This window comes from Gossypium hirsutum, chromosome A02, assembly GCF_007990345.1.
Source record: "Gossypium hirsutum isolate 1008001.06 chromosome A02, Gossypium_hirsutum_v2.1, whole genome shotgun sequence".
NCBI lineage: Eukaryota > Viridiplantae > Streptophyta > Magnoliopsida > Malvales > Malvaceae > Gossypium > Gossypium hirsutum.
Window position 1 is genome coordinate 23,821,916 of NC_053425.1, and position 13,175 is coordinate 23,835,090.

The 13,175-nt window shown below is 34.9% G+C and overlaps 1 protein-coding gene across 1 annotated transcript; it reads right to left on the minus strand.

Moving 5' to 3' along the window:
* Positions 1-1,394: 1,394 nt before the first annotated feature.
* On the minus strand, positions 1,395-12,796 carry LOC107952177 (uncharacterized). The gene is made up of 2 exons (XM_016887457.1): positions 12,511-12,796; positions 1,395-1,498 (listed from the first exon to the last, which is right to left on the minus strand). The coding sequence occupies exons 1-2, from the start codon at positions 12,794-12,796 to the stop codon at positions 1,395-1,397; spliced, it is 390 nt and encodes a 129-aa protein (XP_016742946.1).
* Positions 12,797-13,175: the final 379 nt, after the last annotated feature.

Here is a 13,175-nt window from a genome sequence, read left to right on the forward strand (position 1 = left end):
CATAGTTCAAGATAGGCCCATAGTGGGCTTTGGCAAAGATGGCGTTGTGTAGATTTTTTGAGCATGCCTCATATTTTAGTACAATTTGAGAGATAATCTCCCAATTAAACTCTATTTATTTGTTTCAGTCAAACTCTAATTAGTCTAGATTATTTAATTATTATTTGACCTACGAATTTAACCTATAAATAGGCTCTTTTACAACTTTAAAAAACGCACCCATTAAAAGATTAGAACTCATAACACTTTTGGAGAATTTTGTGTTTACGTTTTGAGGGTTCTTTGTTTCTGGGTTTAGTTTTTATCTCCACCTTTTTTTTACTCTTCATTCTTTTGCCATTATAGTAAAATTATCTTTACCCGTGGTTTTTTATCCTCTTTGGAGGGGCTTTTCCACGTTAAATTTGTGTGTTCAATTTTTCAATTTTTTTCACTATTTTTTTACTTGTTCGTTACTTAATTATGTTGATCTCGAACAGAATACATATAAAATATAATTTTTTTGACAAAAAGACCTAAAAAGGTCAACCTTCAATTATAGCATAATCTATTACAATATTATGAATCACCATAGGGTAATCCATACCAAAAACCAACTGACCCTCATTAGAAATGGCATAATTACTCATAAAGTTTGCCACCTTATTAAAATTATGATTGACCCAATTTACAACAACATTATTAAACATATCCATACTTTGAAGACATTCATTAATGTGATAACCCATGATAGTAATATCATCCCTACGCTTCTTAATTCTATTCAAGAGGCTGGCACAGTCTGTTTCAAAGATGGCTTTTGTAATATTCAGTGATCTTGGAATCTTGAGGCTCTCTTCGAAGGGATATAGCTCAGCCCATTCAACTGCCATCTCCTCATCTTTGACACCATAGCCCCCACAATAACAAAGCCATCAGAGTCACGAACAATTACGCTAGAACCAGTTTTAGTTTTGGAAACAGTAGCATCAAATTTTATCTTCACAGTACCTCTTAATGGCTTCTCGCACTTATTTGGAATAGGGGATAACGCTAGCATCGGCTTGTCGACCATGTTGTGAATACAAAAATCCTAGCTTAGGGTAATAGCCCTCTCCCAAATGACACGGGCATCTTCTTCCTTACCACGAAAGATGAAGTTATTTCGGTTGTTCCAGCTATTCCACAACTTAGTGATAAAGTCAGCCATGGCTTTCTTATCCAATAACTGTATGGCCTCATCAATCTAGTCAATATAGCAGTTGTAGTCATTGTTTAGGAGCCTACCATCAAGACCACCGTATGTAAGAATGGCATGGGCTGTAGGGCAATCTTTGAGAGTGTGAACTAACGTTTCAGTTTAGGTACCTTATCGAGGGCATTCCTTGCTAATGTTCTGGTGAATAGAGGTGATCTTAGCATTCACTGGCAGTAGCTCGTGTCTTAGCCGCCAAGCGAACACCTAAATTTTTGGAAGGGTTTTCAGCTTCCAAAAGAAATGGCGAGGACCCAGACCCACCTGCTTAAGGAGAAGCCAAGAATACATCAATTTTTACATGTAGTAACTATGATAATTTTGGAACCAAACCTTATAGCCCTTCGTTCCATTAGAGATGATAGGCAGATTCAAGATACATTCCCCTAAGTAGTTACCAAAAATTTCAAGGACTCTATTTCTGTTCCATCTCGTGTGATCATTCGTCCAAAGCTCATGCACTATTCTCTCATTAACATTTGGGCCAGTACTGCATATAAAGTCACTATTTAACCCCTTGTAACCCCAGTTGTCTTTACGTATATCAACACTGTTTCCATCACACACCTACCAAACGAAGCCATTTTCGAGAGCCCTAGCAGCAGAGCAATACTGTTCCAAGTGTAGGACAGTTTGTCCACTTTTTTGGGGTGGAAAAGGTCACCATCGGGGAAATATTTTGAACCAAGAACTTGATAACATAAAGTATCTTTGATTGTGAGTAACCTCTAGACCTGTCTGTCAAGGAGTGCGATGTTAAACAGCTAAAAGTCTTTAAACCCAATCCCTCCCATGCCCTTGGATATAGACTTTATCCCACGCTAGTATAGCCCACCTACGGTTTTTATCTTTACAGGCCCACCACATCCTGAGAAGTTTTGATTGCATCTCCTCAATGGTGCCCCTAAGAGCAAGGAAAATAGAGAGTGCATAAGTTGGTAATGATTGAAAAATCGATTTAATAAAAACTTCCTTACCACCATAGGATAGGAGTCTCTCAGACCAGCTGTTAATCCTGCATAGAAAATGGTTAAGAATGCTATGAAAGGGCAAAAAATTTTTCTTTCCAACATAAAGAGGTAAACCAAGATAGTTATCCAAGTGGTCGACTACTCTCATGCGAAGCACGTCACCATATAGCTACCTTTGGTTCACGGGGGTATTTGGGCTAAAAAAATACCATAGACTTGTTAAGATTTATTTGTTGACCCAAAACATGTTCAAAATCCTTAAGAATTTTCAAAAAAGTATCAACTTCCCTTTTTTGTTCCTAATAAAGAGGAGGGCATCGTCAGCGAAAAACAAATGATTTATGCGCAAGCCATTTTGACTAGCCCAAATACCTCGAATAAGATCGGTATTTTGTGTACTATGAAGCATTCTCGATAAGGTCTGCATGCAAAATAAGAAGAGATAGGGGAGAGGGGGTCCCTTTGTCGAAGACCCCTCTCCGGAACTATGGTCTCCGAAAGTAACGAATTACACTTCACCACATATTTCACTAATCGAACACATCACATAATTTTAACAACCCAAACATTGTCAAAGCCTAAATTTTTCATGAATGTTTCGAGGAAATTCCACTCCACACGATCATACGCCTTGTTCATATCGAGCTTTATGACCAAACCTTTATTCGGGCCATTTTTAGTGCTCTGGAGATAGTGCATTAGGTCATGGGCAATAAGAATGTCGTCATGGATCATACGGCCTAGGACGACGGCACTTTAATTCTGGCTAATACAAAGAGGGAGAGCATTCTTCATCCAGTTTGCCAATGTTTTTGAGATAATTTTATATAGCACCCACCCTACACAAGCTAATAAGATGAAAGTTAGACATGTCCACAAGTTCTTTAATCTTGGGAATGAGTATAATAATCATTTCGTTAATACATGATATGTCTTTGTTGCCATCTAATATTTCATGAAAAAGATTAAGAACATCTTTACCCACCACCTCCCAGTTTTCTTTAAAAAAAATACCCGAGAGGCCATCAATCCCTGGGGCTTTATGCAGATCCATTTGGTTAAATGCTTCAAGGATCTCCTCATTTTTGAACTACTTAGCTAACATATCGTTGACATCCTGTGTAACACATTTCTAATTGTAGCTCATATTAATCTCATTATTAGAGAGATCACTCGGCTTAAACAAATTATGAAAGTAATTCATTGCCACCTTGCAAATATCTTTTGTATTGTTCATCCAAATACCATCAGAGTCCTTTAATCTATCAATTTTATTTTTCTTTAATCTACTAGTAGCCCAAACGTGAAAAAGTGATTGTTTCTATCCCTTTCTTTGAGCCATTTAATCCTAGACCTTTGCGTCCAATAGCCTTCCTCTTCGGCATAAATATGCCCCTGCTTAAAACGATCCTCTTTCAATCTATCAGCGTTAGACATCTTATAAGGTCCATCAATGAGCTTGTTGATCCGCGCAACTAGTTTTTGAATATTGTTAGTCATCTTTCTGTACCAATTGTGCTAGCAAGGTCCAAGCTCCTTACGAACCATCTCAAAATTTTCCATTATGTTTATATGACTCATGCTATAAGCTTTTTTAATAATGTCTTTGGCCACCCTCTCTTTCGCCCAGCATGCGTCAAATTTGAAGAAGAGTCTCTAATCTTTGAGATCCTCCTTAGGCTTCTATCGCATAGTATCTATCATAATCGCATCATGGTCTGATTTAGCCTGTCTAATCACGTTTGTCGCAATGAAAGGAAAATTAGTATATCATTGGCAGACATAGCAAAACGGTCCAACCTCTCTTTAACCATGTCATTACCCTCTCGGTTATTAAACTAAGTGAACCAACCCATATAGGTTTTTATGTCAACAAAAGCCAACTCCTCCACAACATCCCTAAACTCATCCATGTGAACCCTAGCCTTCCTATGACCCCCTTCTTTTTTAGCATCATCAATGATGCTTGAAGTAACAACTAGTATTTTTCATGTATTTTCGAAATCCAAATACTTCCATTATTATATTATATCATATTGTTAGCAGATCATTTCACAATGTTTTGAATGTTTCATATGCTTACAAGATGTGTTATTTAAAAAGCCAGAGCCAATTACAACTAATTCTACAAACCTAAGGTAGAAATAGTTCAAGGCATTAGAGTGGGTTCCATATATAGCTTGTAAATAATTCACATGATTTAGATTTAAATATAGTATCCTAACCAGAGATTTTAAAACTATTTTTGTAGAATTGCTTAGGCACTTTAATGGAACCCACATCAAGATCAAGGTTCTAGAAGTTGATAAACCTAGGCATCAAACGCAAAAAGGTTACATAGCAACAAATATGTTAGGTGTTTGTACACTTGATATACAATTTGTTTATGTTCTTCCTAGTTGGGAAGGTTTTGTTGCTAATGGACGAGTTCTTTGAGATGCCATTAATAGGAGACATGCAGTAAAAGTTCTTCATTGTAAAGTGCATACTTGAAGGAATTTGAATTAATTTTTAATATCATACTTTTTTTGGAAAAGTTATTCATGATAAATAGTTTTTTATAGGCTATTGTTATCTAGTTGATGCTGGTTACACAAATTGTGAGGGTTTTCTTGTGCCATTTAGGGGACAAAGATATCATTTTAATGAATGGGGCTAGAGTCACCAACCAAGTACTTCAGAAGAAGTTTTCAATATGAAACACGCTTCAGCGCAGAATGTTATTGAAAGATGCTTTGGTTATTAAAACTTGAAATGGGGAATACTTAGGAGTCCATCATTTTATCTTGTAAGGGTGCACAATAGAATCATTATTGCTTATTACTTGCTCCATAATTTTATTCGAACCTATATGAGTCTTGTCCTTATTGAAGCGGAGTTGGGAGAAGTGTTACCTAGTAATGTGATAAAGGACGATAAACCAAATATTGTAAATATTTATCTATTAGATACATGGGCTATCTAGAGGATGGCTTTAACCAATCAAATGTTCTATGAATGATAAGCATCTAGAAATTAGTTAAGTTTATTAAAACATAGTAGAAGGTTAATTTGTTTATGTTATTTCATGTATCTAGTTTATGAAAGTTTGATGTTGTTTGTATTGTCTTTATATATTGTACTGTACTTGTTGAATTACAACTTTAAATTATGTTCTTTTGATTCATCATGTGTTATAATTTTATAAAATGTCTACCTTTTGAATCATAATATTGAATCTAATTTTAATTTGCATTTTTCTTAAGATAGTTATGTTAGGTTTTTCACAACCAAATGCAACTTCTTTTCAAAATTCTCGAGGAACCAAAAGGAAATGGCTTCTAGAAGAACATGCTGGTTGGTTTCCTATATGGTCGACTTGCACAGTGTTGGAACTTTTAACATAGATACAAGATTCAAGACCGGTTATTTAAATGAGCTGGAAAAAATGTTAAAAAAAATTCCCTTATGCTATGTTAAAGGCTAGACCTAATCTTGACTTGAGGATTGGGACATTGAAAAAGGAATGGCCAATAGTTTACAACATGTTCAGAGGAAAAGACAATAGTGACTTTTGTTGGGAAGAGCATATATGGATGTTTGTTGCTGAAGATGATATATAGAACTTAAATATAAGTGTAAGAATTATTTCCTATCTTTATTATCTTGTTTTGACCAAACTTATATCTAATGTGGATTCATTTTTTATAGAGTTATAAAGAAGCTGGTCAATTCATACATCGCAGTTTCCCTTATTATGACCAACTTACTTGCATATATGCAAAAGATGGAGCCACTGAGAAAGATGCTGTAAGAGCCCGTTTGTAGTGCTGTTGAAAATAGTTGTTTCGGGTCCATGATTCTGAAAAACAAGTTAATATTTGAATACTTATTTAATGTTTACGAGTAATTATTAGTGTCGTATTAAAATTTGGTTAAGAAATTTTAACGTTTAATTAGTTAATTTAGTAAAAATGATTAAATAATAAAAGTTATAAAAGTTGATTTCCATTAGTTAAAAGGGTCAAATAGCTTTGAAAAGGTAAATTAATGGAATTAGATGGTAATTATACCATAAGTATAGTTAATGGATAATATTGATTGGTTTTGGTGTAATTTTAATAGTTTTAAAGGTTAGTTTTGTAGTTAACTAAATTAAATTAAAACAAAATAAACTAAAGATGAAAAGAAAAACGTCATCGTCAACATTTTATTTCACCTTGAACCGAAACACCATAGCCAAGTGAGGAGCTAGGTTCGACCAAGTTTATTTTTATTGCATGGTATGCAATTTTTCCCATTTTTAGTAATTTTTATGTTTTTAAGCTTAAATTAGCTTAATCTAGCTAGCCTGGGGGTCAATTTGTAAAGTTGTTAAAAGTTTAGGGACTTTCAATGAATAATTTTTTAGTGTTTGTGAATTTAATTGATAGATTATTAAGCTTGATTGTTAAATAAACATATTTTATTAAGTTATTTTTTATTATTTTAAGGCTAAGGGCCTATTTGAGAAAATAGTAAAATTCACTGGTAAACATATGGAATGGGGGGAATTATGGATTGTTATGAACCCCTAGGAAATTTGGTTAATAGGGTTTTTCTTTAAAAATGGTGAATTTGCAAGTTTTAGGTTTAGGGACTAAATTGCATAAAAGTTAAAAGGTCAGTGGTAATTTCAAAAACTCTCATTAAAATGGGTTATAGGTGAGAATTAGTTGTTTTAAACTTTTTGAATTGTTTAATTGAATGAAATTATTATTTAGATCAAGAAACAAATCAACCAGACTTAAACCGAGGAAAAGCTAAAGTGTCGGATTAGTCGTCGACTTTGTTTATATAACCAATTTTGTCGAGGTAAGTTCGTATAAGTATTAAACTATTAATTGATGTTTTAATTATATGTTAATTAATGTTATATTGTGTATAATTTAAATTGATAATTGTACGATGTTTTGGATATTGGATGGTTTAATGGTCCTGTTTGAACCTCATGAATACTTAGGATACAAATGAAATGTCATTAGGGATTATATGGTTTTGGGTGTTGGTCTTGGATGTCTTACTGATGGTTGAGGTATTACATTTGTTGTGGATTCTCCAAAAATCATGTGAGCAACATCGTGTAGCTAACATCCTGACCAATAGCTCGTGTGAGCAGGCCCATTTCACATCTTGCGTGAGCATTATGGATATGGTTACAGTTACATGTAAATGCACACTTCATCTGAGCATTTCCCAAGTATCCGATATTATTCTATTTGGTTCAATTGGTAATTAAGGTATAAAATGGAAAGGTATATGTATGCATTGGTTTATGTGAATGACCATATGGAATGGAAAATTATGGTATGTGTAATTGGATTGAAAAGGGAACTAATTGAATATGTGATGAATTGTTTGTATATTAAAATTCATTTCATGATATGTGCCATTTTACATAGGTTGATATATTTTTAAGTATATCTACTAACTATGTGTGGTGTTTTTCATGTGTGAAATGGTATGCGAATTGTGCAAGTATACATGTCGAATCAAGTAATAAAGTGATAAGTGAAATTGTCTCCATAGGGATCAGATTAGGTAAAAAAGTGGTCAAGTTATTATAACAAAATATGATTAATGTTATGACAAAACCAAGCTAAGTACACAGTAGTAAACTAAAGTATTAAGGATGTGTGCAAAATGTAATTGACTAATACTGAAAAATACTAAGGCAAAGCAAGAGCAAAAATGCAATGACAATTAAGAGAATAGTTACGAAAATAATTTGTAAGCAAATAAATAAATAACTAAGAATGCTATGGCAAAGATATTACGACAACGGGTTAATGGTCTATGATGTGATTTGGAAGGTTTGGTTTACTAAGAATCTACCCTTTCTTTCAATAATGCCTCAGCAAAATCGTACTTAATCTACTGCTCAGAGGAGACCTAAAGTGACCTGTTTCTTTCGAGAGCTAGATCTCAAGTTACCTAACCTGTGTCTATAGGCCTTAGCACGGTACCCTACATATTTTGTCTTCATTCCATATGAATGTTGTTTTATGTCTAGAGTCTACTACAAGTATATGCCAAGTACTTGATCATCTAATTCAAATACGGTCCAACTACTCCAACCTTTTCAAAATTAGATTAGTTTATGGGCATGTTACACAGTCTTCTATATCTAAGGATTGCACGCATACAATTTTAGAAATAAAAAAATTTAAATGAAACAATAAATTAATTCAGATTTGTGCTTCAACCATTAAAGAAAATAAAAGTTTCATTATGCAATCCCAACCCTATGAGATTTAGCTCATGGATTGGCAATTAAAATTCAAGTTCAAAATAACACCCAACATCAGTTCTATCAGATTAATTCACGGGAGAATAGATTAAGAAATAATGGAAAAACTTAGGAAGATGGTTGTCGCCAAACTTATCCGCAATCCAGCAATATAGTGTCCTGTGGTGGCTGAGAGGGACTACCTTCGGTTTCCTCTTTCTATCTCCACTCAGCCGCTACCTTCTATTGTTGCCTTCGGATCTCCACACCCTTTAGGGTTTCCTCATTTGGCTTTTTATAAGCTTTTTTCCTAGGGTAAATCCAACTACCTTTGATATCGTCTCCTCTTTTTAAGTAGATTTTTCTGGTACAAGTAGAGTTGGGCTAAAACTGTTATGCATTGAGTGTTGACTCAGTCTTCCTAGAATTTCCACAACATTTGTGTTGGCAAAATATCCAACCTTTTGCCTCGAAAAACCTTCACTCCTTTATTTCTCTCTCCTTATCTTGCACCTACCAAACCACCATACACAAACCTTCCACATTCAAGTAAAAATATCTAACATGTAAACATAGTCCAAGCTCCTAATGCAATGATAAAAATACTACTAAAATGTCCTAAAATGTCACTAAATGTACTTAAGTACAAGCAATTAACTAGATCTAAAGAAATGAAATATTACTCTTTTCAAGAGTTATCACACCCCCAAACTTGAGTTATTGCTTGTCTTCAAGAAAAATATGCAGAAATGCATGTATGCAGCAGTATTGCCAGTGCGTGTACCCATCTTGTGCCGTTAGTCTATTCAAAGACCAATATATACTTCAATTCTTAGCCATTTTCTCTTGTTAAAAACATGTTCGAGTTTCAAACGTTCAGTTTAGCGAAGGTCGTGTAGAAATTTACTCCCTAAAAACAAGATTTTCTAAGTTTCATGTATGTTTTGGCCATAGTAAATATCTCATAGTTTACTCAATTTATTTTTTACCTAAACTCAAGTCACCCTTGCTTTAAGCATACTTGTATAAACCATTTACATTTTTGTTATTTTTATTCATTAAACTAGTCTATTAAGGGATTTAGCATGTCACAAAATTCTTTGACTTGATAATCACAATGGAGCATACATCGAATTGGCTAGTACTTAATCATGTCACAATTTAAATAGAAAACACTCTTGAAGCTAAGGCTTTTGACTTAGTAGATGGATGGAGCAAAAAAATACCACCTTAGCTACCTAGCCTATTACTACAGCGAGTACCCCTAATTTATCTACTTTCTATTACACACTCTTACTTAAACTCACCTTTCTAATCAACAACATGATAGGGCAAACAATGTGGTGCTAACCTACTCGGCAATTCTAAGCTTTAGAGTGCCTACTGTTCTTTATTTAATAATTCCGAGGCAAAACAACTGAATTTGGCTTCAAAAGTCCTTAAGTTCATTAGAAGATACTCATGACAACCCAAAAAACTGAGTATAGAACATCTCATTTTTAGAAATTAATTTCCAGGCAACTTATCCTAAGATAAATTCACATAATCCACTGTCACATGTTCCAAGTGTATTGAAGAATCTAAGCTCATCACCGAACATCATAAGTACAAATTGTACTGCTCATAGGCAAATCGTACTTAATAGTTACATTGTAGTGGCCAAATAGATTTTACTATACTAAAATGATCATACATACTAAATATAACATGCAGCCTAAATGCATTATCCTTAATGCATAACCAGATGTATAAGAGAACATCCAAAAGAGAAATTTGTACAACAAATGACATGGCAAAAGAAATGGAATGCAAGATGCATGAAAGAAATAGAAAAACTTAGCTAGCTTGAACTAGCATGGAGATACTTCATTCTGCTCGACAAGTGGATTTTTGAACATTGAATTTATACCACCATTTCCTCTTTTTGGGGATCATTTCTTCCCCTTCCTTGTCAGTTTCTATTAACTCATTGATCATACGATCAATGTCACGGTCCTGAGTGGTTATGGAAGCTAATGGTAAAGATGGAATAGGGTCTTTCCCTTTGGTGGTTGTAGTGGTGGCAGTGTCCCTTTTCAATACTTAGGGACGTCATCTTTTTGGGTTCTTTAACAACAGTTTGAGTGGGTTCCTTGGCACCAGGTTGAGTGAGCACCTTGGCAGCAAGTTGAGTCGGTACATAGACAGCATCAGGAAATGGGAGCAAAGTAATAGGAAAGACAAGAAATTTTGGCATTGTCTTTGTAAAATTCTTTTAAAGGATCTCCTAAGAGCCAAATCCCTATTCATCACAAAAGCCTAATATTTATTTTGCTCCTGTTGAGCCTGGCCCATCTCTTCAGCCAAGTGAAACTGTTGTATTTTAGAAAGGGACATTCTCTGCTCTAACTTCTTCAAGGAGTGCACTATTTCTTGTCTAAGAGAGCTACGAGAAACTAAAGGTGCTATCGTGGGAGTATACAAAACAGAGGAAGTGGTGGCATGATTATGTTAAGTTGCTCTGGTAGCATTAGTGCCTTGGATCTTGGAAAAGATGGTCCTAGTCAAACCACATTTGTTAGGGGTGATATCCTCATTCTCATTGAGAGGGAATCGAGCAGTTCAACATAGATAAGTAATAAGTGAATGGAAGTTTAAGCTACCAATGTTATTCTAAGCACACCGATGAAATTCCTAAAAAATGATCTTTCCGACATTAATTCTTCTCCCTTTTTATGGTGGAGTACAGTAAAAGCATTATCTCTTTTGAAACAGTTGTATTGTGCGTGGATAGCATAAGTTGGCTCCTTAGAAAATGATACCGTATTTTCCCAATAGGCTTTCATAAGGGCCTCTCGAAAATATAACACTTCTGAATAAAAATAATCCATCGTGTTTCTTCGATACATAAATTCTCCAATACCCTAGTTAAACCCTCAACAGTGATATTTTTAAGAAACGACGTGTGTTCATCTTGAACACCTGTAAGACCAAACTGTGCATTAATATGGTCTTCATCAAAGGGAATAGAAATTCCCTTTACGTAGGTAAAAGGGGAATCTGGAGAATTGACATGGGAATAAAATTGTCAAACACTTTTCCCTAAAACATCCTCGGGGTGCAAGCAGAAAATATTCCACCCATGCTTTTCTACTATGGGGGACACAGATTCATCGTATCCCATGTATGGTTCCTTTTAACCAAGAAGCCTTGCTTAAAATAGAAAGGGCGCTTCGTGATGTTGCTATTGTATCTTGTGGCTATGACACTGTTAAAGAATGTCTTTGGCTGAGTACCACCAACCCCTGATGGTTCAGCAGTTTTGGAGGTAGTTTTGACGCAAGCCATTGAAGAAGAATGGAAGAAATCTTGGAGAATGTAGTGGAGAAAAGATAAGAGAGATTAAAAAGAAAGAGTAATAAAAATGAAGACTTTAGGAGGAATTTATGAGATGTGAGCAGTTGAGGAGAGCGAAATAAGGGAGATAGTAAGAACAGTTTAGCAAAAATGAAACGTGCTAGGGGAGTTGCGTGATGTGGAGGAGGGAAAAAGGAAATTAAGAGAATTTAGGGGGGAATGTGAAGTGCCCTAATCCTTAAGCAAAAATTTTAACTTCCCTTCCATGAGATCGCCATGTAATAGAAGTGGCCCAGCTAAAAAAACACATCTCTCCGTTGGACTTATCCATCTAGCCAATCCCACATTATCCATTTACCTAATTTGTCGAAATGCTAAGACCAACTCCTCCTACTGTCACAACTGTTTAGTTCACATTCTTTAGACTGTCTTTGAAAATCATAAAAAAAATAAAAATAAAAACCAAAATGGAACAATATTAAATAAGTACAAGAAATAAAATAAAAATAAAACAAAAAAATAATAAAATAAATTATTAGCTCAAACATCTCGGAGGTTAATGGAATGCTTGTCTTGATCCATATGGGCACCCCAGTAGTGCTTTAAACATTGCCTATTAAATTTAAATGTGACATTCATTTTCAAGTCTTTGATATTAACAACTCCATGGGGATACACTTGGACTACTTCAAAGGGACCTCACTAGTGAGATTTTAATTTACCAGGGAATAATTTGAGCCTAGAGTTAAATAACAACACCTGTTGTCCTAGTTCAAATTGTTGCAACATGATTCTTTTATCAAGCCAATGTTTGGTATTTTCCTTGTACAGATTAGCATTCTCATATGCTTGTGCTCGGAACTCCTCCATTTCATTCAATTCTAACAACCTCTTATGGCCATCAGCGACCCAATCCATGTTCAGCTTCTTAATAGCCCAAAATGCTTCGTATTCAAGTTCAACAGGAAGGTGACATGGCTTGCCATAGACAAGCTTAAAAGGTGACATCCCCAGTGGAGTTTTGTATGTTGTACGATACGCCCACAAAGCTTCATCCAATCTAGTAGAGCAGTCTTTACGAGTAGGATTCACCACTTTTTCCAAGATTTTTTTTATTTCTCTGTTCAAAATTTCAGCTTGTCTTTTTGTTTGGGGGTGATATGTTGTGGCAATCTTGTGTTTCACACCATATTAGTGCAACGGATTAGCTACCAACTTGCAGTCAAAATGAGACCCCTCATCACTAATAATTGTTCTGGGTCAACCAAATCTTGTAAAAATGTTCTTATGTAAAAATTTCATTACCGATCTTGCATCATTAGTAGGAAGGCTAATAGCCTCGACCCACTTAAAGACATAGACCACTGTTAATAGTATATACACCTTG

Bases quoted from the DNA above. Each gene is read 5' to 3' on its own strand.
- LOC107952177 (XM_016887457.1), bottom strand. From the start codon at position 12,796: ATGTCACCTTTTAAGCTTGTCTATGGCAAGCCATGTCACCTTCCTGTT. The intron at 1,499-12,510 runs GTAAATTAAAAT...CTCCTTAAGCAG, and splicing joins TAGGCTCAAATTATTCCCTG to GTGGGTCTGGGTCCTCGCCA.